This window comes from Dreissena polymorpha, chromosome 6 (genome assembly GCF_020536995.1).
Source record: "Dreissena polymorpha isolate Duluth1 chromosome 6, UMN_Dpol_1.0, whole genome shotgun sequence".
NCBI lineage: Eukaryota > Metazoa > Mollusca > Bivalvia > Myida > Dreissenidae > Dreissena > Dreissena polymorpha.
In genome coordinates, this window is record NC_068360.1 from 111,634,465 (window position 1) to 111,661,345 (window position 26,881).

A 26,881-nucleotide genomic window follows, 5' to 3' on the forward strand; every position below is an offset into this window, starting at 1 on the left:
GCAATTTACAAGTGACTAACCCATTTTATTATCGTAACACTTAAAGAGAAACCGTGTCACGTAATTACACATTGTTCGTTAATAACACACAGTAACAACCAAAGTTCATTTCTGATTTCATCGCGATTTATTTATGTCGAATATTTCTTTTAACACAACGCTTGCTTATGTACACGAAATACAATTTTACAGCGTTGCAGCCAACATGGCCGCCACGTCAAGAAGACGTGACAACTCTCCAAGTTCTTTTCAAATTTAACCGCAGATTCTCTACTACTAACTAAAAAAAACACTGCATTTTATCCCCAGGTTAATTTACATAAAATTTACTTGTAATTTCCATTGGTCAACAAGGTCCGGGCTTATTACGGATTGGTTGATTCGTCAGAATATTCTAGAAGGAACAATTTTTCATGTATTTACTTGCTTGGCAAATATACTAAAATCTAATCAATTTATATTGGTATAGAGTAATCCCGTTATATTTGTCAGTACCATAACTTATGTATCCTATGCAAATAGGTGACCCTTTCATCTGTGCTGTTTGATGACCATATGTGGGTACCTTTAATCTCGTATCTATATGCTGACCCTGAACTCATTGTTAAGTGTATGTCCTTCGATTCTTTTATCTAATTGACTTTTCATTTTATTGAACCCCACCCTGGGTGTTTAATTTTATTTGTGTTCTTACTTGAAATAAATCTTAAATAAGGGCTTGGTTTATGTGTACTCTTAAATTATTTGTAAATGACAAATATCTCCCAAAAATGTATTATTACATTTTCAAACTTCATCCTAACATTGCATATACATATTATTGAAATATCCCCTTATTAATTTCCATCATAAGAATAAACTCATAAGAATAAACTATATGTTATAAGCTACATATTATTGAGATATCTCCTTATTAATTTCCATCATAAGAATAAACTTATAAGAATAAACGATATGTTATAAGCTGTAACATGACAGCCGGATCAACCGATAACTATATAACGTTTTACTTGAATAAGATGAAATTATTGGGTGAAACATTTTTGATCAGCTTTATTGTCATTTAAGGCATGTACTAAGGTAAGTTTTGTTAATTTATTAATTTATTAATTTCCATTTAATTTGCATACGACAACACGTGTATTTAATGTGGATAAAATCCACACTTTCTGTTTAAATAGATTTAAATGTTTACAGTAGAATGATTTTGAAAGAAAAGTGGATAATTCGGATAACATGTATTAATGGAATGTTTGTGCTTTTCTATTTTTGTTAACAAAGCTGCTTACAAAAAATCAACTAATATCGTAGACATTTACTTAGTCTTGTTTAGCATTTGTTTTTAACGAACTTACAAATCCTGAATCGCCGAGCAGAGTTGCTTACGCAATACAGTGGGCTCAATGAAAAAACAGTCCAAAGTGGTAAATCGGTTTTATTACTAATGTGCTAAGCCGTTTACACACATGAGGTCAAGTTGCTTGATAGTCATGAATTTCGATAAAAAATTATAATATTAAGCGATGGACGTCTATACAACTTGTTTGGCAGTAGACTGGTCATGTTTTTTTCGGCGTCGCTGTTTAACCGATAGGTTAAGCTTTCTCAATAGCCAAAATACAATTCGAAAAATTTCCTACCAGTAGACGCAAATGAATTAATCCTAGCAATGCATTCGCTAATTTCGCAAATATTCGCGAAGGCTATCATATACCTACCTCTTTCGGGAAAACTGGTTAACAAGATGAAATCCAGCATATTGATTTACTTTGATTAATTTGTATACGCTTGGTTAGATACCAAAATGTGCAATGAAAACAGCTGCGGTTGGTGGGGGATTCAGATGGCGTCCATGACAACGATTTCCGCTTTGTGATAAAAATAGTTTACATCGGATCATTATGACAATAGACTGATCCCGGAAAAGCATGATTTTAGAAAAACCCACTAATCATCCCGGTACAAACAACGCTGGTTCATAATATCAACCAATGATAGCTTCCTTTAAATAATACCGGTTGATATGGTGTGTGATTTTGAAAGGATTATAAATGGGTTATGTTTATTTGTACCAGCAGATTAGTGGGTTTTTCCAAAAAGTTGCTTTTTCCGGGATACGTATATTGTGATACTGTTTGTAGGCGCACTTTTCTGACCCATTTAGATAAACAGTCAGATCGTTTAAATTCATCTTAATTTTATCCTTTCACGTACAGTAGATCGCTGATTTAAATTGATGTTGTGGGCACAATCTATTTGGCAAGTATGATGACCAGTCATATCGCCTGAAGAGGTTCTGAAATATAACCTTTGACAGAAAATAAATTCATAATTAAATCAAATATTTTAAATTTGATAAATTAAAACATAGTTTTAATGTTTGTGGGCAAATTATATAGCCTAAATTCAATAACGAACTTCATAATTACGGCCTTTTGTTAATTATTTGGAAAATTAACATTGTCCGTTTTCTGACTGACATGGTAAATTGGATCATTTTAAAATGTTTTACAATATCTCGGAAAATTTAGATACACATTTCGATCGCTAAAAGCAGTTCTGAATGATTGCCCTTTAAATTTCAAACATGTGCGCACGTTATGTTGTCCATTCACTAACTCATATATGTGGTTTCCGGTAAATATCCTTGCATTGACTACTCTTGATGAAACTTTAGATACGGAAAGCTAGCTTAGGAAGGCAATTTGGACACGTGAGCTTACGGTCTACGCCACTTGTACTAAAACAAGATAAACGGCAAATACTTGGTTAGGTGAACAATTTTAGTTTGCAAATATCAACCATCGACCGATTTCTTTTAAATTATGTTTGTCTTAAATGAATGAGTGCATTTTATACATTTAATTTTGTCATTTACATTTTCGCTCAATGGCCATGCAAATAGCTTGCGATACAAATCACCAAGGGGGTCTATGCATCTTGAAATCGGATGACGATGTGCTCAAGAATCCTCAAAGGCAAGATGCGAACTAATCCTTAATTACACATATAAAGCAAGTCGAATCATTTATCAATAAATAATTTAAATATTTAAGTGTGTGCATTTAGCGAATAGAAATGTTTGAGTACAAATTCCCGAACATATCTACTTGACTTGTATATTATTATCTCGCCTTGAGCAATCTAATCGAGCTAAATTAAATGTTTAGAGATGAATAAATAATATGAGCCACGCTCTGTGAAAAATGGGTTTAATGCATGTTTGTCAAGTATCGTCCTAGTTTAGCCTGTGCAGTCCGCACAGGCTAATCAGGGATGACACTTTCCGCCTTAACTTGATTTTTGCTAAGAAGATACTTTCTTTAAACGAAAAATACCATTACAGCATATATATATATATATATAAATAAATATATATATATATATATATATATATATATATATATATATATATATATATATATATATATATATATATATATATATATATATATGCCCCATATTTCCTACACACAATGACATATTTTCTTGATGTATGACTCAAATGATTATATCATCATGCAATCAAACTCAATGTCATCTTCGCACTATCAGTTTTAGTCTGCATGCTCTTGCAAGTCCGATATCGTTTATATCGTTTTTGCAGTTTTCAGAATGCTTGTTCAGAATGTTTAGAATGCATGAGGAAACAACAGCATCGTAAGGATAAGTAACCATTTTGGTAACATAATCATTACTATATATATATATATATACTATTTCCACATTGAATCATTCAATAGGACATTTACCTACCATTCATAAATAAAACAGTTTAACAAAGAAAAACGGGGTAAACGAAAAGTACACACTTTTTATCATAATAATCTAAAGTGGTAAAAATGTATCTTATTTTTTGCAGTTTTGACAATTAAGAAATATTAACAGCAAAGAATGTCCAATTTATTTACTTGATTGTGTTGGCAAAAAGAATTCAAAAGTCTCCAAAAGTGGTGGTAAAAGGGAAAAGAATACATACTAATACGGAGATCCTTCAGATACGCAACATGTAAGAGGCCACGTAAGATATATTGCGTGTTACCATAGCAGCCAAAACACAAATCCAGACATGAGTGAAACAGGCAGTAAAGAGTCAGTGAGTATTCCGGACTGAATAATACTCTAACATGTTGTGTTAAAAATGAGTTACGAACAGTACTATCTTGATTTATAAACACGGTAATATTGTCACATGAATTACATTTATGTGTATCGCAAAACATAAATATGGCGTATAAATATTACCAAACAGAAACATGTCGCTTCTTTTTTGCACATTAATATATACGTATATATATATTTATATGTGTATCAATGTACATTTATTATCAATATTAAGACTGAGTAAACATGTTTTATTTTATATTTCTTTTATTTAAACAAGGTACATTAATTACCATTAAACAATAATACATAAACATGTGTACGATTTCTCACGATACAGGAATTCATGTTATATTGAGATATTTGAAAAAGGAAAGCGGCTGCCCTTACGATGCGTAACACTGTATTCCTTATGGCGAGACAATGCTCTCCATCAGCTTGAAATGACTGCACTACGAGAAGAGTATCTTCAACAAGCGCATGAAAGCCTTATATCATATCTACGAAAAATGATTGTGACATCGGCAGTGCCACAACTCTTTGCTCAGGTATGAATTTCCATAAAACAATACATGAACAAATACGTGTGTGATATAATTTATTGATTTGTTTGTTTTCTTTGTAGATTACATGTCATTCCAAACTTCTACCTCACAACTACGGCTGTGTAATAATTGGCAAACTACCATCTATTCAACACGTAGAGATAGTTCCCTTGTGTGCATTTGTAACAGTCGAACAGTTGTGTACTCGCATAAGGTAAATTACAGAATGTTATGTATGCACGGACGTATATACTTCTGGTTTGTAAATATTATTATTAATAATTGCTGTTTTGTCCATTTAAGACATTTTCTGGATAACGATGCAGTTCCTCGCCTACTATTGATCCAATGTGACTCTGGTGACCGTAATGCAAATCTCGTGACTAGTGCAGAAAACTGTGTTTTGGATGAATTTGAGAAAAAAATGGAACGGCGCCAGAAAGCACCAGCGCATGTGGCATTTGTTATAAAATACCACAAACAATTGGAGGATTGTTTGCTGGATTTAAGGTACGCATGTTAGTGAAAGTATATTTCAGAGTAATAAGGAAACCTCAATCAATAGCCGCTGAAAGCCCCAATGGTATTTACGACGAAATTGAACTTATTTTGGCAACTAACGATGAATTCTAATTTTATAATAATTTGTTTCATCATCCCTGCCGAAAAGGCACATGTCGATTTGATTATACTGGGAATTCGCTATGATTTTTTACCATAAAATAGTATAAAGAGCCTAGAAATAAACTTTTGATTTGATTAAATCATATCTGTCTATGCTTTATCGATTTCGCATAATAATAAAATGTTTCCACACCATGTAAGAGTCATAATAAGATAAATTAATACTAATCAAATAATGTATACATTTCAGTGTGGTATTTGGAGTTGTGTTCACATCGATGACCTTTATGAAGTAGAGCCTGGCTTTCCAAAATTGACAAATTTGTTTGGTAAAACCATCGGTGACATGTTACTGAGTCAAGAACAAGAAGTCAGTAGTTCACGGTATGTATTGCTTACATAAGTGTAAACCATGATTAGTATTGTTTAAGTTACGATATGCATTAACAAAAAGTATTGCTATTTATTCAAGTGATGATCATAAATATGCACGGAGCACCGTGTCTGTTGAACGGGTGGATGGACTGATCGTAGAAGCTGTACAATCTGCACTTTCATTTATTCAAGACACACACGTCACATTTGTCACATTCAACAAAACCCAAACGTGCCGCAATACGTCGGAGTTCAAATGTTTAAATGTCCAATTAAATATGGCGCGATATTCAGATCATATCTAAATGTTCGATATACACTAACAAAACTATAATCATTATACTTTCAAAAAATCTACATTCGAACTGACCTTAGAGACATTTTATCGATTTCATCATAACTCGTGCCAACAGTTTGGGATTTTACGCACTAGAAACGTCCCTGGTTATTGAACCTTTGATCGATTACTTATCCTATGACATTTAAGTACCAAACTATTACATTAACGTTAGTTTTCGTTTCATTGTTACTTTGTATTTATTTCATAAATGATTAATCTTATTTAAACATGTAGCAATATTTCCTGCCAGATATCACTTCTGAGCGCCATGTCAAAACATTTAAAGTTTGATGACGCGTCATATAACATCATGCCATCATTTTTACTATCAATTTCATTTTGTGAAAGATATATTTATTGATACAACTGTAATTGAAAATAATATGCTACTAATCGTATGTTTTGAATTCGCACCACATTTATTAGCAAGTGAAACACTTACATTAAATCAGTCAGTATGTTAGTCAATTTAAATCAAATATTGATTATAATTATACGAAGTGAAATCCAGTCATTAGTTGTTTGTATTCCTTCGTGTGTTATGATCAGCGATTTTTTTGCCTTCTTTATAAAGTATCGGTAAACGGCACTTTCCCATTACGAAAAAACTACAAATGTCCCAATTGCTGGCCAAAAAATTCCCAATTTAAGGTAAAAAAAAAAAAAAAATTTGGGGGGGGGGGGGAATGCAACATTTTGTTAGTTTCCCTGTGCAGCTCTATGGTTTGAACCTAGGTAAATATAATATTGACAGCTTGAAAACACTTAGAATCAATTTAAAAGTATTTTGGAGCATAAAATCAAATACACAAATATCCCAATTTGAGGGTTTCACGACTCGATTTTTCCCAATTTTCAGGTGTTCACGACTCAATTGTTCCCAATTGGACCGGTTCGGGTACTTTTCCCAATTGGAAAAAAAAATCGCTGGTTATGATACTGTGTTATTTGAGCAAACCACGCACATATATCATTTTTCAGGAGTTTGGTCCCCGTGGTTCAATGACCAGTGTTCTGTGACATGTGGAAACGGACCCTGACACGTGCACGTCACTGCTCCACTGGCCACGTCGAGGATTGTGTGGGAAACAGCAGAGAAATAGTTCACTGTCGGGAAATGCCTTGCAGAGGTACATTTAGTTTGGCAAGAATCGTATATTTACTGACTTTAAGAACGTTTCGGTGGAAAAGACGACGGAATAATTTAATGCCGTCCATCAAATGAAACGTCATTATTTTCTGTATTGCTATTTATGTAATGATATTGAGTTATTTGAGCACATAAAGCACATATTCCTTTTTCTAGAAGTTTGGTCCCCGTGGTTCAATGACCAGTGCTCTGTGACATGTGGAAGAGGGACCCGGACACGCGTACGTCACTGCTCAACTGGCCACGTCGAGGATTGTGTGGGAAACAGCAGCGAAATAGTTCACTGTCGGGAAATGCCTTGCAAAGGTACATTTAGTTTGGCAAGAATCGTCTATTTACTGACTTTAAGAACGTTTCGGTAGAAAAGACGACTCAATAATTTAATGCCGTCCTTCAAATGAAACGTCATTATTTTCTGTATTGCTATTTATGTAATTATACTGAGTTATTTGAGCACAAAAAGCACATTTTTCATTTTCTAGGAGTTTGGTCCCCGTGGTTCAATGACCAGTGCTCTTTGAGATGTGAAAGCGGGACCCTGACACGTGTTCGTCACTGCTCCACTGGCCAAGTCGAGGATTTTGTGGGCAACAGCAGCGAAATAGTTCACTGTCGGGAAATGCCTTGCAAAGGTACATTTAGTTTGGCAAGAATCGTCTATTGACTGACTTTAGAACGTTTCGGTAGGAAAGACGACTGAATAATTTAATGCCGTCCTTCAAATGAAACGTCATTATTTTCTGTATTGCTATTTATGTAATTATACTGAGTTAGTTGAGCACATAAAGCACATATTTCATTTTCTAGGAGTTTGGTCCCCGTGGTTTAATGACCAGTGTTCTGTGACATGTGGAAACGGGACCCTGACACGTGTTCGTCACTGCTCTACTGGCCACGTCGAGGATTGTGTGGGAAACAGCAGCGAAATAGTTCACTGTCAGAAAATTCCTTGCAAAGGTACATTTAGTTTGGCAAGAATCGTCTATTGACTGACTTTAAGAACGTTTCGGTAGGAAAGACGACTGAATAATTTAATGTCGTCCATCAAATGAAACGTCTATAATTATGTTAACACAGGTCAGAGGCTATTGTAAAATTATTGTTACGGACTGCTATATTTAAGTGGATGGGTCCTGGTCATCTTGGTTACCATGGTCACACTGTGACGTCACATGTGCACATGGTCACATACATCGGAGACGCACATGCACGAATCAAGCTCCCGCCCCGGGGGTCAAAATTGTTATGGAGTCAACCATGAAACCAGCACGTGCACGCTTGCGGAATGTCTAAGTATCATTTTAGATTTCAATTTTTATCATACCACCGCATTGGAATCTGCCTGATGTAACGCTGCCTGCTATATTTTTTATATCATGGTCAACAGGAATTTCCTATATCAGTCAATGTATGGAGTTACGTGGGATTTGCAATAAAGTCAACAATTTCTATCAATATGAATCAGGTTCAGAAAAACAATCAATTTGATACCAAGAACGTAAATATTTTATTCTAGTTTCAATTCATGCTCACTAAAACGTTTTTTTTTTTTAATCACCACAGCCCGCAATACAGAAGTTAAATGACGTCATCAATGGGACAATAAATCTGTAATATCGATATAGTCATTTCACTCGCAAGTGTTGCACAGAAAGTCAAGACAAATGATAACTGTATGCTTATCCTCAATAACTTAAACAAACGATTAAACACGCTTATGTCAATATTGACACCATTATCAAAATATCAATTTCAAAACACATCTCCAAAATGGCGTCTCTAAACGGTGCGTAAAGTTGGCACAAACATCGACAATCGATATTCGTATATCGAGCTGGGGCGAATATCGAGCCAGCTCTGATATCGAAATTCGGAAAATGTCCCAAATATCGAACCGGGACGAATGTCGAGCCAGCTCTAACATCGACATTCGGCGAAAGTCCCGAATATCAAGCCGGGTGAATGTCGAGCCAGCTCTGTCATCGACATTCGGCAAAAGTCCCGAATATCGAGCTGGGATGAATATGAAGCCAGCTCTGACATCAACATTTGGAAAAAGTCCCGAATATCGAGCTGGGACTAATTTCGAGCAAGCTCTGACATCGACATTGGGCAAAAGTCCCGAATATCGAGCTGGTGCATATGTCGAGCCAGCTCTGACATCGACAATCGCCAAAAGTCCTGAATATCGAGCTGGGGTGAATGTCGAGCCAGCTCTGAGATCGACATTCGGCACTAGTCCCGAAAATAGAGCTGGAGTGAATGTCGAGACAGCTCTGACATCGACATTCGGCACTTGTCCCGAATATCGAGCTGGGTTGAATGTCGAGCCAGCTCTGACATCGACATTCGGGACTAGTCTTTGGGCAAATGTCGAGCCAGCTCTGACATCGACATTCGATACTAGTCACGAACAGAGCTGGTGCGAATGTCGAGCCTGCTCTGACATCGACATTCAGCAAAAGTCCTGAATATCGATCTGGGGTGAATGGCGAGCAAGCTCTGACATCGACTTTCGGCAAGTAACAAATATCGAGCTGGGGCGAATGTCGAGCCAGCTCTGGCATCGGCATTCGGCAAAAACCAGAGTATCAAGCTGGGACGAATTTTGAGCCAGCTCTGAAATCGACATTCGACACTTATCCCGAATATTCAGCTGGGGCGTATGTTGAGCCAGCTCTTACATCGACATTCGACAATAGTCCCGAATATCGAGCTGGGACGAACGTTGAGCCAGCTATCATATCGACATTCGGCACTAGTCCCGAATATCGAGCTGGGGCGAATGTAGAGCCAGCTTTGATATCGAAATTCGACACTTGTCCCGAATATCCAGCTGAGCGAATGTCACGCAAGCTCTGACATCAACATTTTGCACTAGTCCCGAATAACGAGCTGGGGGAATGTTGAGGCAGCTCTGACGTCGACCTTCGACACTAGTCCCGAATATCGTGCTAGGACGAATGTAGATCCAGCTCTGACATCGACATTGGGCACTAGTCCCGACTGTCGAGCTGGGGTAATGTCGAGCCAGCTTTGATATCGAAATTCGGAAAAAGTCCCTAATATCGAGCTTAGACAAATGTCGAGCCAGCTCTGTCATCGACATTCGGCAAAAGTACCGACTATCGAGCTTGGGCGAATATCCAGTCAGTTCTGATAGCGACATACGGCAAAAGTCCCAAATATAGAGCAGGGGGGAATGTCAAGCCAGCTCTGACATCGACATTCGGCAAAAGTCCCGAATATCGAGTTGGGCTGAATATGGAGTCAGCTCTGACACCGACTTTCGGAAAAAAGCTCAGAACATCGAGCTGGGGCGAATATCGAGCATCTCTAAAATCGGCATTCGGCAAAACTACCGAATATCGAGCTGTGGAGAACGTCGAGCCAGCTCTGACATAACATTCGGCAAAAGTCCCGAATATCGAGCTGGGGCGAGTGTCGAGCCAGCTCTAACATCGACATTCGGCAAAAGTCCCGAATATCGAGCTGGGGTGAATAACGAGCCATCTCCGAAATCGACATTCGGCAAAAGTCCCGAATATCGAGCTGAGACGAATATCGAGCCAGCTCTGACATCTACATTCGGTAAAAGTCCCGAATATCGAGCTTGGGCAAATGTCGAGCAAGCTCTGATATCGAAATTCGGGTTTAGTTCCGAATATCGAGCTGGAGCGAATGTCGAGCCAGCTCTGACATCGACATTCTGCACTTGTATGGGGCGAATGTCGAGCCAGCTCTGACATCGACATTTGGCACTAGTCCCGAATAAAGATCTGGAGCGAATGTCAAGCAAGCTCTGACATCGACATTCAGCAAAAGTTCCGAATATGGAGCTGGGTCGAATGTCGTGTTAGCTCTAATATCGACATTTAACAATAATCCCGAAAAACAAGCTAGGGCAAATGTCGAGCCAACTCTTACATAGACATTCGGCACTAATCCCGAATATCGAGCTGGGGCGAATGTCAAGCCAGTTCTGACATCGACATTGGGCAATAGTCCAGAATATCTAGCTGGAGCGAATGTCGAGCCAGCTCTGACATCGGCATTCGGAACTAGTCCTGAATACCGAGCTGCGGCGAATGTTGATCCAGCTCTAACATCGACATTCGGAACTAGTCCCGAATATCTAGCTGGTGCAAATGTCGAGCCAGCACTGACATCGTCATTTGGCAAAAGTTCCGAATATCGAGCTGGTGCGAATGTCGAGCAAGCTCTGACATCGACATTCGTCACTAGTCCCGAATATCGAGCTGTTGCGAATGTCGAGCCAGGTCTGATATCGACCTTTGGAAAAATGTCCCGAATATCGAGCTGAGGCGAATGTCGAGCCAGCTCTGACATCGACATTCGGCATTAATCGCGAATATCGATGCGGAGAAAATTTCGAGCCAGCTCTGACATCGACATTCGGCTAAAGTCCCTTATATCGAGCTGGGGTGAATGTCGAGCCAGCTCTGACATCGACCTTCGAAAAACGTCCCGAATATCGAGCTGGGGTGAATGTTGAGCCAAATCTGACATCGACATTCGGCAAAAGTCCTGAATACCGAGCTATAATTGCTTTAATTTGATTATGTGTCGTCATTCAAAATGATGTTTTTACTAATTAATATCATATCCACACGCAAACCACCTGTGTTCATGGATTTTTGAATTGAAAAAATGAGGAAGTTATGTCTGTAATTGTCCGATGTGTTTGTATTAAATTCTGGGATATGTCAATCCACGAACTTATTGAAAATTACTGTCGCATTAAATAAAAAAACAAACTTACAGTATTTAATTCAATATGTATTGCAATAACATGCTTCTTAATACGACGAATGTTGTGTTTATGAATGACATGTCAATGTTTACAGCTTTGAATAATAAAAGCATCCTCTTACTAATGTGAAAACTATGAGTGAGAGTTGGATGAATGTCCAATAATTGGCTGTAAGCATTGACACGATCCGATAGTTTTTGTGGAATTATACAATCACACAATTTGTCTCTCAGTCTGGAACTGCACATTTGACAACGACAATTTATGCAACTGGACAAATGTGAACGGGGGCGAAGACAAATTGAATTGGAACCTGATACATTCGAAAACTCCAACAGGTAATACTGGACCTTTAAACGACCACACGACTGGAAATATTGATGGTACGATGTATGTTATGTGTAATTGCTAAGCTTTCGAACAGCATACCCGAATAAGTAAACGAAAAAACAACTTAATTTTTATTGCTTCACAGCACACTCACAAATCTTGTTATATATAATGTTTCTAAACATTTCCACTTGACATTTTAACACAACGTCTATTATTATATCAGTATATACTCGAAGGTTTCGATGACATTTATTTTTAAATATACAACGAATGAAACTAGCTCATACAAAGCTCTTTAAATCATATTTTCGAAATCTTAATAAACCAACTGACCGTATAATGCACATTCAGCAAATATATTCATTGTAGGGGCCTAAATATTTTTGGAATCAAGCGCACCCACTGTGCAAGGTGACAATGCGATGCTGCAAAGCCCCGAAATTAACACTACGGGGTCACTTGGTATCTGTCTAAACTTCTGCTACAACATGAACGGCGATTCTATCGGAAGTCTGAAAGTCTACATCGAGGAGTCAGGGTCCAGACGTTTGATATGGTCTCTTTCTGGACACCAGAGAACGGAATGGCGAAACGCGAGTGTTCCGTTACATTCCAACAAGAAAGTCCACGTACGTATGGACCAAATCATAATAACTATGCACTTCCTATCATTGATTGAACAGAATTGACTATATTATAGAATGAATGCTTGTGTGAATAGTGACTGAATATGTTTTTGTTTATATTATATCAGAGATCTATTTACCAAACAAATAATCAAGCAATGTCAGATTATTCATATGGTATTGTTTATTTTCTAAACACATCATGTGACACATATTATATCAGCAAAGTTGATTATTAAGAATATATATAATATATGTCTGAATAATAAAATTTGATTAAATAAATAATGTTTAATGAAACTCCAGAAACATGAGTAGGATGAAAATTAGTATTCAACGCCCGAAAGTCTTTAATTTAAGGTAAGTAGCAGGAACTTAAATGCAGACTGTTCAGCATAAAACAGACAACCAATGAATAAAGCTAGATTCACCACCTTAAAAGTATTGATATGAATGTGAAGTTAACACAGTAACTTAACTCTTATTGAAGCATTGTCTGATGTAGATAATGTTTTAACAGATAATCCTCGAGGCAACTGTTGGAAACGGTTTTCTTGGCGATATTGCACTGGATAACATTTCAATGACACGTGGTCCATGCCAACTAAAGCCATCGAATGCCAGGCCGATATCTCCGAATATCGTGGGATAAGTGAGGATGCATCATTTGAACTTGCTTTGAATGATTTGTCTGTTTATTCTCATCATCGTCGTCATCATCGTCTTCCTCCTCCACCTCCTCCTCATCATCATCTCATCAGCAGCATCATCGTCGTCGTCGTCATCATCATCATATTCATACTCAACATAATCATACTCAACATCATTCTCATCATCATTTTTGATTACTGCTTCATCTTATTTATTATATCCTGAATTACTTTTAATTGCAATTGTATGTGTTTGAGAGATAAAATGTAATAGTTTATCTTAACGTCTTGTAACTGTGTTGACTAAAAACTAACATTTGATGAGCACACTCAATTAGTCGATAAGTAAAAGCCGTTCGATATATATAAACAAAAGGAACACAGTTGCGTACTTCCTATCAACATCTCGCTTCATTCAAAGATCTGTGTTATTATGTGTAGGGCAAGCGTCATACAATAATTTATCATTTGTTCGAAGTTTGCTCGTGGGATACACCTTTTTTATTTACAGTTGGTAACTGATAAAAAGTGCATCCCGATTATCGTGTGTGTGTCATAATATAATATTGACAAATAATATGCTATACATTTCTGTGACATACGAACTATATTTTTACAAAACATTGAAAACAAACCTGTGCATGATGTCGGCGTTTTCACGCAGTGGAACCTGATTTCTTGTCAGAGCAATTATCAAGGCTTGTTGCATGATACTTTTTTCAAACACTAAATGACCCACGATCAAAGTTGAAAAGAATGTACGGATGAGGGCTGAAGTAACAATAAAAATACTACGACACCTGTACATTTGTTTTCTTATATTTGAAAACATATACGAGTAAACTTTGAAAGTCCATACCTTGTCTCCCACGTTCTTCTAAGCTCGAAGCGACTGAGCACCGTGTCACCGTTAACAGTAGATGATGATTTAGGGTTATCTTCACTAATGTCATCGCCGTTAGATTTTGTTCAACGTTCGGCGATGATTCCATGTTATCAGAATTATCTTCACTTATGTTGAGTGAACGCGTAGCAAAATCCTTAAATTCATGAATAATGGTAAATCGTATTTAAAACATAACACTAACTAAATAATTAAATAATTATGGATGAAAAAAGAGCGCTGTAAAAAAATTCCTTTATCCTATTTACAACATACACACAACCATAGTTAGTAATCACGTACAAACTATTTCTACCTTTGACATCTGTATTAGGAATCGCAGAACAAAAGTGGAAAACCCAGGAAGATCTTCCTCTGCAGCACAGCTCACAAACTGGTTTTGTTCATAATCAACGAGTTGTGTGTTCAGGAAACTTAAGATACAAAGTGGTGTATCTCTGAACACGATGGGTTACCTATGCCACACCGTCTATTAAAAGTATACGTATTGATTGCAAAAACTATTAATAAAACAGCTGCATTAATAAGAAACTTAAAATGTTAAGTATTTCAATATCCATTTTTTCTTAATGACCGCGTCATTTAATTACATTTACTTGTCATTCACAGTAGCAGATGAACTCTATACAAATGTCTTGGAATACAACCTCAATAAAACATTTAAACAACTTGTTTGTGTGTCAGCCGCCTCTGTTGAGTTCACCACTTTTTGTGTCTGATCTAACTTGCGAAGATATTTATACGCGCGTTGAAATTCCACGCTTTTGAAGTTTGTTTCATCGAAACGTTGATCAGGCAAATCTTCTAAAATGCATGTTTGTATCAATGAATATATCCGAAATAATGTATCTCATGGTAAAGGGAAGATAAGATGTATTCGTAGTAAATTGAACACATTCTCTCGTAAGAGGAATGTCGCAGTAAATTGCAAAATATTGGTTATAGCTAGAATTTTATGTGCCCTATGTAATTATTTAATTTCTGTTTTCAATAAATTTACAGTGAATTAAAATGTTCTGAAGACAAAACCATTGTCTGTATGCACCACTCGTGTTATATCACAAACTCACCTACTACTATTTAAACTGTTACACTATATACATTTAAAGCAAAATTCTATTTTTTTTAAATGATTTTTAAACTAGTCTTAAATGCCCATGCGGACACGTGTCTAGTTATATTTAGAATTGTGAAGAATATATTCATACACTGTAATATAAGAACAAAATATTCGATTTTATGGCAAGATATATTTCGGCGATGCGCTAATTGATATTTTGTCATTTGCTTCCATTTAAATTAAATATGAATCAACTTTACTATTTTGTTCATTTTGAAATATGTGGGCGTTTTGCGAAGAAGAACCAACATTTCTAGCAGAGTCGTAGTCTGCTGCTCTCAATGGAATTTTATTTTCACCATGAATAATTTAAAAACATATATTCGGCGATAATATTATGGTAAGTCAATAAATGTTTCTAAATGTGTTTACAACAATGCCATGATAAACACTTTTTTTGATTATTGTAATTATAATTATTTTACCTTGTTTACCAATATAGTTAGCATGATCGCGAGGATTCCCGATACTTTTCATAACCACATTATATTAATTTGTCCGACAATCGAATAAAACAGGTATGTTCGAAAAAGGCGCATATAAATATTTCAAATATATTTGGATGATTCATGTGCGGTCGGTTGACTTATATGTTGTTAATTCATTTCTTCTTTTGTATTTCTGTTCTGTATCTATCGAAATATATAATGAGATCAATACTATCTAATAATGCGTAATAAGCATCGAAATCTTTCACAACACCCCGTAATTTGGTGTTATTCAGCTGAGAACTGTGCATAAACAGACATTCGATATATTTGATATTACTGATTATCATTCATCAACCAAAATCAAAGCCGTATTTCGGTTTTGAATGGTAATTGTTGTTTTTCTGTAATGAAAGAAAGTCTGGATTTTATTATTAATCTTATCTTAACGCTTTTGGATGAAAATATACTTAAATTGAAAACTTACAACATTCAAATCCATCTCCAAACACGATTGATACATTTGTCTGCTATTACGACAAACAAACACGCACATTCTAGACGAAGTAATTCAATCACGTTTAGACACACTAACCCTATAAACGGCATACTGACAACTGTTTAAAAAAGAATTATGGAATTTAATTTGAGAATATTTTGGATTTTTTTCATATTTATATTTCATAGAAGTAACCGTACTCTGAATTTTAAAACTGAATATATTACTAATAAGAAAGATGATTTTTTCATTCAGTTGACAAAAATACAGTGATTGAAGATTTTGAACATGAATAGCTATTAATATTCATTAAATAAAAGATGGTCATTAAAAGAGATATATGTAAAACATCAATTTTACCAAATGCGCTAAAATATAAGCAAATATCCATGTACAACATATAGCTACAGAATATCCTACTAATGACGTCAAAATGCAAATATTAAACATGTAAACAAATCTGGTCCCTATTCATAACATAGTTCTTATCTGACAATGCAGAAATGATTGCCTTATAATTTCACGTTTTATCCGATATAATGCGCCATTGATATTCTTGTTTAAAAATACAGAATTTATAAGGATGTTGCCAAATCTGACCCTTTTAAATGTCATATAGTCTGTCGCATAACTTAGATCATTATCAGGTAATGTTAATTTTTTGTTCGACGCATCAACCAATATTTTCTTAATTATTATTTAAGTATGTTATCACGAAAAGTTAACCTGTTTATTTACTACGACATTTTTAACAAAGATATGTTCAAATTACTTAATTAAATAAAGTAAGTACCAAACCTTTTTTGTCACTGTTTGGATGGCCTTCAGATTCAATTAGGCTTTCCTGTGGTGACTTGCATATAACATCGGGTAAAATGCTAAACACTGGATGTTTGTAATCCGTTTGCTAAGAAAAAGGAAAACACAAGTCATTTAATCAATGTGTTTAACCAGTTTATTTTGAACATTCAAACTTGCCATCATAAAAATGTTCTTTTCCTTTTAATGCACTTACTGAATTGCTATTACTTTTCTTCATCATCGGCATGGCTTCAATGAGATACAGGTCATTGTCGTCTCTTCTCCAAACATAGCCGTGCTTGTCAACAACACAATTTAGAATCAAAAGGTTGAACAGGAAAAAATCTATACCGTCTTCGACCTAAAATATTGTGAAAAAATGCATCAATTTTATTTTATCCCTAACACGCATCTGTTGACATTCTGTGCTTGTCTTTTTGGATTCTGCAAACGTTTAATGACAAATGTCAACCATCGGGAGAATGATGTAAAAATAATTGAGTATTATTTCCTAATAATTTTAATTTATATAAATAAAATGTAAATAAATTCATATAAATGAAATTTAAAATACGTACTATACATTTTAACATGTTTTTGTATTGGGGATATGGCATTATGAGAGTTACACAATCTAGAAATAAAGATGTAATACTTCCAAGGCGGTGACCCCAGCTTTATTCTTATTTGTGTTTATGTTGTTCTGTATTGTGCTGTATTGTGCTGTTTTGTACTGTTTGGGCAATCGGTCACTTGCCTTAAATAAAGGACCTACTAATTGTTTATAATAATAATTCAATACTACTTCAGCAGCTGGAGTTTCACTTCTTTATATTGTAAAAGTCAAACTAAGTGCGAAAACCCTAACATTAAAATTCTAAAAAATATCATTCGAAATATCACATAAAGAAGAACGCTAACATATATTGCCAGATCATAGAACGAATACATTCATTCTAGGTTAAACTATTTAAAGATTCCCCTCATTGCTTACAAAGTAAATCTCAAAAAAAGAAAAAAAAGTTTTTACTGCTCAATGCTTTATACATTTTATTTTCCAAACATGGACAATTAAAAAGGACAATGACTTTAAACAAATCTAAGTAAGATGTTTATGGCCGTTGTACGCACCATTTTGCTAAAAGACATAAAGAATCGAGCTATACTTAAATATAGCAAAACTCGATAACTCTAAAGTAATAACAAGACAGTTGTGGCTTTTGTTATCTACACTTACTCTAAACTTATATAAGTGAAATTTCACTGTATAACGCAGACATTCCATCAACCACAGAGAACACTTAATACTAAATAATAATAATAATAATACTAATAATAATAAATTACCTTTATAATAAAAGCCAATGCACGAATTTATTTATTAACATCGTTTCAAGTAAGTACCCGGTAATGGATTAATGGAACAAATTCCGCGATGATGCCCATAGAAACCTCAGTTGAGCTATCGATATGAAACAATCTGGGACTTTCCACTCCGGGTAGAGGGGTATGTTCCACCAATACTTGTACTACTTCATCAATATTTATTCGTTTTTCTTGTAAAGGTATTGACACAAGTTTTGTCTCTAAATTAAGTTCGTTCGCTTCAGTAACGAGACGCTCACCAACCCGTTTCACATAAAGTGACTTGCAAACACCGGCACGATTTGACTTGACAAGGCGTACAGACGACCTGAATAAAATGTACTTATTACTCGCGTAACTTCATACACGATACAATATTCACTTTCTAATCTAAAATTAAATAAATAAGATATTTACCTAAACCAATTTCGATTATGTAAATTGGAACTACATGTTCTCATTTTAAAATAAATATGTAACATTTCATATCAACATATTTTAATAAACAAAAGACATTAAATATTCCAGATTGTGTTATTGTAATTTCATATGGCTAAGGATGCCCGTCTCAAGTTTATTTAGCAGTCAATAAAGACAAACAGAATGCAATGGTAATAATGATTATAGACAACTCGGAAAATGTTATTCAAACGTTCAACAAATAATACTTATACCAATTTATCTCCACCACTGCTGCAGAATGCATTCTGCTGTTTGGAACTGTCAAATGTTTAACCACATATGACTTCAGTTTCTCGGAGTCCGGTGGCTGCATTCGTTGTAAATACTTGTGTAAGGCAATCCCAAACGGGGACCGATTTTCGTTACTTGACTCGCAAATGACAAAAAGCCTGTACTGGCCTATATAGAATAAATAAATTGAATACTAGAATAAATCGTTATCCATTAACAAATACATGTTATAGAAAATGCAGGAATCCATGCCAAAGTAGTCAAGCAACAGAACACATTTACTGACATAACTTCTGCTCAGATATAATGATCTGATATCATTGTTCTATCAAACGCTACACACACTTTTTAGGTCCTCATATTATTACAACTAAAATGTCCACGTTTTCATGTAACTCTTTTTGTCAAAGAAGTAAAAAAGTCAAAAACATTTTTTTACTAAAATGATACGATACCTATATTATTAATGAAATCCGATATGCTAGTGGGAAAAGATATAAAAGACAACACGGATGTTCGGTTTTCTTAACAAATCGCCCTATATTTGTTATAAATTTATGTCCCCGTAGCACACGTGTGTCTGTCGCACGCAATACGTTGGCAGAAAAATGTTGGGTAATGTGGGAAAACGCTAGTCAGTGTCTGATACACATGTTTAATTATGCACATCATGGAAACCTAATCCCCAACATACTTCTCTGATATTATATTGAAGCCTACTTTTGATCGTCGATTTTAGGAATTGTACGTGACACAGAACTGTAATAGATGATGATAATATTAAATCTTAATGATGTTTTCTTGTTAAATATTTGACCTTTGACCACCGACGATTATTACAGTTGCATGCGGTTTGTTACCGAGCACTGTACGCGTTTTTTGAAGTAATATTAATACCGACTAAGACTTTCAGAATGTATTAAGTCGGAAAGAAATCTTTTAAACCACCTTTACTAAATCGGTACATTCTTAAAAGAAGCAAAAATGTATGTGGATTGCGTTACACATCTTCTTGTGTTAGGAACTAATTACATGCACATTTTAGGGTATATTATAATCCATCAAAGTATTAAACAGACCGAACACGAATAGTAATCTTTTTTTAATTAACGATGAGTTTGACAGTTTACCAATCAAAACGAAGGTTAGATTCTCAAGACATTTCGATTGGTAATGAATCGTTTGGGATTGATAAAACATCATATTTTCATTCCCTCCTAATAGGAAAATAAGTAATTTATAAGTTATTTTTCTGTAAGGAGGGAATGAAAATGTGAGGTTGTATCATCAAATGTCAATTTTCTTCTGAAACATATCAAATATTATTTATTGCGAAAGACATTTTGTCTTCTAAGACACATATTTTGCATTTGAAGTTTGAAATATATGTCACATTCTACAATTTACGAATTTAAATCACATAGTTTTAATTCGTAACCGCGTAGCCATAGTCTTGCATAGTAAAACATACGATTATTCTGTACTTCCTCAATTATTTGCTCGAATGCTTTCATTCTATTCGTCATACTATTTATCATCTATATCGAAACACTTCATCAATGACAATTACATTAATTTTTCAAAACAAATCACGTTTAAGACCATGGGTTTTATATGAAACTGCCCCATCAATAGATTTGCTTGAGTCCCTATAAATTGCAAAGTGTTACTTTAATTGAAAAGGATATCGTCTCCTTATGGTTTCATAATCAGCAGTTAGAAACTTAATATTCTTAAGAGCTGAGACATACAAACGCGTTTACAATAAATAAAAAAACACACACAAAAACGACTGAATTCAACAAGTTTGATCATTTAGTACTTAGTATGAACACAGATAATTAAGAGCTTACTAGCAAAAAGCAACATTGACCCTTATTTTTGCAGACATGTATCGGATATTGTAAACATTTAATAAACTTATGGCGATTTCTGTCAATAACTCACCTTTCTTTTTTTGAGCTTTGTATATTTTTAATGAGCTGAATTGCCAGGGCACTAGTTTCGTATCCCAACACATCAGCATTCACGAGGCAATGTATTTTTCCACCACCAATAAACATAGCACGTCGTAAAAAGATTTCAACCTGCAATATTAAAAAGGAATTGTCTGACATCCTGTCAATACTGGCTTACAGCTATCATATTACACTCGCTTCACAATCAGGTTCGCAATCCATTTACGGTGCGGGTAAGTTTAGTAGATTGTCACCATATAGAACTTGTTGGGGTTTTGTCGGCTACTCCGGTTCACCCCAAAACATAAAACATTCAAATTCATTAAATAAATGCAGTTATAATTTAAAAAAGTTTCATCTTAATTTTGGCCTGCATTTGGCGTACATGTTTTTATGATAAAGTGCTGGGACACATCTTCATATCATCCATATTCTAAAGGCGTCCATTTAGTATCAAATAGACTTTGTGAAACATCAAAGATCTAGAGACTCGGCCACTCGGTTTCATACAGAGCACATATATCTTAACCATTTTACTTGCATTAGAATATTGACATTTGCGCTCTTTATAATTTTTTCATTGATCATGATTTATTAATATCAAACTGATAGCCCATGTACTATTAATCGCCACTCAAAAACAATATGTATCTATGTAAGTTTACGTAGATTATGTTTATATTTAAACTCTAAAATATGTATTATGTGTTTACTTCTTCCATATGTCATTTTGAAACCATTATTTACAGTTACATATATTTACTACTGTTATAATTTTAATTAGAATTGTTTCCCTTTTCATTTACAAATGTGTCTCAGAACTAAAAACTATGAAACAGTTCAGCAAATGTGTTTAAAAAAAGAATCCACTGATTTGGTATTTATTTCAAGTTAGCAGTAATCCATACGACACAGGAAATAAAAAACAGTGCTACAATACAGCGCAAAACCTTACAAATATACAGGGGGAAATCGTCAAGGAATACCGATTGTTAAATGTTTTTTTTTATATTCATTTTGATAAGTAACAACTACATCGGCGATTTTGTTCACTAACTTCATGGCGAACGTACCTCATCAAACGATGTTTGGTCAGTACACAGCAAAACTTCATCTGACCTCGGTAATGGTTGAGCTTCATCGAGCATGTAAATTGTTAATGTCATGAGCAGAAACTCTTCTGTAATGTACAATTATGTGAAATCACTAGTATATTCTAAACTATCAAAGCAGGACCAAAAGACTTCTCAAGATTTTTAAAAGTTAATCTTATTTAGCGATATGAACTTAAAGTTACCTTTTTTACACATAATAAGATAAGGTTAACCCTCAATAAAATGACCAGGCAGCACCCGCTTATAACAGTCCTCTTCTGCAATTATTGACGCCATGGTTAAACAAATTAACAAAGTTTGACAACAAAATGTAAACGATCGTCTGATACATGTTTTATATGGGGAATTTTCATTCATTTTAGGTTAGAGCAACACACCTAATTTGGCATAGTAAATTTAAGTATAAATAAGAGATATATTTTATCTATGCCAAATAGAATATATCTGGTGGTTACAAGGAATAAATCCGCCTGTTTGCTGTTGAAAATCTTTTTAATAATCGCGTTTGTCGAAATGGACGTATACGTCTAGAAATCCTACTTTCGGTTTTACAAGCGGTACCGTTTGAAAAATAATAAATTACTTGCTAACTAGGCTATAGATTAAATTTTATCTATGCCAATTAGAATATATCTGGTGGTCACAAGGTAGAAATCCGTCTTTTTGCGCTTTAAAACTTAAAAATAATTGCGTTTGTCGAAATGAATTGACGTATACGTCTACAAATCCTACTTTTGGCTTTAAAAGCGGTAACATTTGAAAAATAATAAATTACTTGCTAACTAGGCTATATATTTGATTTGATCTTTGCCAATTAGAAAAGATCTGGTGGTAACAAGGTAGAAATCCGTCTTTTGTGCGCTTTAAAACTTAAAAATAATCGCGTTTGTAGAAATGAAGGGACGTATACGTCTACAAATCCTACTTCCGGTTTTTAAAAGCGGTACCGTTTGAAAATAATAAATTACTTGCTTACTAGGCTATAGATTCAATGACAAATTTGCGCACTTTCAAATTGCATCTATATGTATTGACTATATGTATTGATTAACATGTATTTCATTATTTCAAAGTCAGAGGCAATGTGTGTGGCGTTAAAGTTCGTTTTATCAACACGGGTATATACTGTCGCACAAGCCAGTACATTGCAGTTTAGCCCTCCGATGCAAAATTTTAACACACCTTACCATAAGCCTTATTGAAAATATTTGAACTTTTTACACATTGTTTCATTGTTACTAAAGCACTTAAATACCTATTCAAGTGAATACCACAACGTCATCGCAAGGGACCCACCTGTACTCGGATTTAAAACTTATTTACTGTTTGTTTCTGTATTACAAAAGAAGGAAAATACAATAAGGTATATAATCATACTTATGTAAACTGGTGAATATCGTTTTAAGATGGAACCGTAATCAACTATTAAAGAGATTTTCTTCTTACGTGCAAGGTGTCTAAGAATGATGCCCAAGTGTTCAAGACTCATGTAGTCGCTATTTGGTGCGGACACTGATCCAAGAAAACTCTTCCAACACTGCTGCAGATCGCTAATCATAGGCGCTGAACCAATATTGCTTTAAAATAATTAGCGTTTTACCGTTGTCATAAATCATGAGAGATTGAAGTGTAAACAAAACATGTTTTTAATTATTTAAATACAAAAATAAGACAAGGGTTTGAAAAATTCATACTTTAATATTAAGGTGCCAAGTCGCTTTTAACATATTAGAATCCAATTAAATGACACAACTCTCAGGACAAAGTCAATTATTCCGACGATTACACATTTTATAACTTAGTATCAAGAACTTAAAAAAATGTTCAAAATTTACATGTTTCCATATAGGAGCCCTTTTTAACTGTTGTTTAATATTCTTAATTGTATATACATGTACTTAGGGAGCTTTATTTTTGTTTTTACACTTTTACCCAAAGCATTTCCAAAAATGTTTTTAAACTGAACAATGTACAAAACAAACCTTATTCCAATATTTAAGATTTTCGCCCGTGTAATGACGGCAGAAAATATATATTCCATTCAAACAAAGCACTCTAAAGATGTGTGTAATTTAGTATATTTCTTCAAAAAGACAATATTTGTCAGTGATGCAAACGCTATTAAAAAAGCCGGATCAAAACGCATTGAAATAAAATATTTTTGGCGGAAAGGGCCTAAGAGGTTTCTTGACATGTGAAATAAGTTATTTGAAACCGGGCTTTTCTTGTTCATAACTTAATGTAAATTAAAATATGTGTTTATATAGTCGTACGTTGGAGAACCGATCGACACTGTTAGATAATTGGACAAAGAACCCCAGGTGTTAGGCTTTTCTTGCACAGTTTCTTCTTTTACAGGCGCACTGCGCTCTTTTGCGCGTTCTACCATGCACCACTGCCTTGCTGTAATAAAAATAACATTTTACAATAATTAATAAGAAAACTAATTACGACCAAACACAACATATAAATCAAATTATTAAACTTTGATCATTTGGAAAAGTCCTAGTAACCTTTTTGGACATTAAGTGATTGAACGTTCGATTTCCGGGCATGCTGTACATATCTCCTTGCAAGTGTTTTGTCAATTTTTGCAGTCTTAAGTACACAAAAGAACATGGTTTCAATATCGCTTAATGTCTCTTGATTATGAGTACTTGTAGAAGTTGGATCACTTGCATGTTTTTGAGATTTTGCCTCCACCTCTGTTTTTGCCTTCGTCATCGCAAATTTCAAATCATCTAGAATGAAATATTGTTTGTTTTCTGCTTCAATGAGTACACGTTTGTCTTATGTCTTTGTTTCATTTCACTTATGTTTATGGAAAACATATGTTCACGTCTGAGTGATTATATTTCATGAATAGTTATAGAAAATATATTTTCACTAATGGGGAAGCCACGAGTAAAAATATGTGGAATAATTATATACACATACAGCACTTTTTGCGTAGCTGCAACGATTGTTTGTGATTATTTATGCAGCTTGTAAACTGAACGTCAATCGAATTCGGTAAAATGTATCAATTTTAGGAATGCAAACGGTCTACACTTGAATTTAATCATTGTAAATTACATATTCTAATATAACATTGGTAACTTCTATCTAAAATCGTGTGATATCAGGCTGGTTTAATATGCTTAGAAAAGGACGAGTCTGATATATTTTATATATTACGCCACATAAAACACTATTTACTTAAACATAATGAATACAATAAAAACGATCGCATACGAAAACGAAAATTGAAGGAACGGGAAATGTCACCAGTAAGGACTTCATTTCTCTTTTTGCTTTAACTAATTTACGTGTGAAGTATATAAGAATGTTGTTAAAGCATTAATTGTAACCTCACATTTCTATTAAATATTCCACTGGAGGTTAAATATCTTTAACGATTTTAATAAAATCTATGTACGCCTAGAAATGAAGAACAAACTGCATAATACATCCAACTTTATTTTATGTGACTTTTCGTAATAATACTATTGCAGGATGTGAGAAATCGCGTTACTGATCATATGGTCTTCTAGTATTTTGATTTAAGCATTTCACTCCAATATAAATATAATCGCCAACGTCTTTTCTAAAAACATTTCTTGTTTAATTGATGCTTAAGTTCAATAAGTATACAAACGCTTAGTAAAGAGTTATGTATACATATTTTTTTATGTCTTCTAACCTGATTAGTATAAAGCCTTGTTAAATGCAAATCTCAATGCCAAATATATATCATCAATATGGAAGGAGTGATATATTGGAAGTCATCTATTGATGACGTTAAATTGAACGAATGATAATGGCGGCTAAAATTCATTAAGCTCCAGGGCATAGCTGCGATTTGAGTGTTTTGGAAACTGGCCCAACACGTTTGCTGAAATTTGGCATGTATATGGACCAGAATGTGATCTACCTGTTGGCGTATTCGTCATATCGGGGAAACATCTAGTTTTTGATAAAATGACGAAAAAGTGGTGTTTTTTTTGCGCAATCGCTATAAAATGAGTTCTCGCCGGAAGCGTTAATAGCGTTAATAGCAACCCAAAGACAATTCACTCCCGAGGAGACAATTCACGCGCTGAACACTTCACATTTGATTTTAAATAATACATATTGCGATTTTATTCCCAAATGCATAAATAAGTTCATATTGCGTTAAACGTACGAAGCTGAACCCGTTTAATTTTTTTTAACAAAAACATACAAAAACAAACAACCGTTAAATTTCATTGATGTAGATACGGTAACCTGATTACATATCCACTAGCGTACACATAAAAAATAGTTCGCAAGTAAGCAACAAACAATCAAATTTTAACGCAAATAATTTAACAAAATATAAAAATTGAATGGAGAAATCGATACTTAAAATTACAATTTCTGCACTCAAAAACATTTATGAGAGATTATGTCATTAAAACACATAATTTCGGAAGTAAACAATCAAAATGGCCGAGATAGAAACGTGCGAGTAGAA

The 26,881-nt window shown here is 34.6% G+C and overlaps 2 protein-coding genes and 1 long non-coding RNA gene across 6 annotated transcripts in view; all 3 read right to left on the bottom strand.

The window, feature by feature from the left end:
• The window catches only part of LOC127833710 (E3 ubiquitin-protein ligase rnf213-alpha-like), a 237,314-nt gene that overhangs the window by 158,043 nt on the left and 52,390 nt on the right, over positions 1 to 26,881 (bottom strand). The window lies entirely within an intron of this gene.
• On the bottom strand, positions 14,249 to 19,495 carry LOC127833712 (E3 ubiquitin-protein ligase RNF213-like). The gene is made up of 8 exons (XM_052359135.1): positions 19,313 to 19,495; positions 18,726 to 18,966; positions 17,488 to 17,634; positions 17,271 to 17,379; positions 15,073 to 15,229; positions 14,721 to 14,894; positions 14,381 to 14,561; positions 14,249 to 14,292 (listed from the first exon to the last, which is right to left on the bottom strand). Exons 1-6 carry the CDS (start codon positions 19,411 to 19,413, stop codon positions 14,840 to 14,842), a joined length of 810 nt encoding a protein of 269 aa, XP_052215095.1. The 5' UTR covers positions 19,414 to 19,495; the 3' UTR covers positions 14,249 to 14,292; positions 14,381 to 14,561; positions 14,721 to 14,839.
• On the bottom strand, positions 21,291 to 25,058 carry LOC127833713 (uncharacterized). Its single transcript, XR_008027568.1, has 6 exons — positions 24,918 to 25,058; positions 24,678 to 24,807; positions 23,851 to 23,981; positions 22,587 to 22,661; positions 22,363 to 22,469; positions 21,291 to 21,418 (listed from the first exon to the last, which is right to left on the bottom strand). It is a non-coding gene; the product is annotated as an uncharacterized LOC127833713 (long non-coding RNA).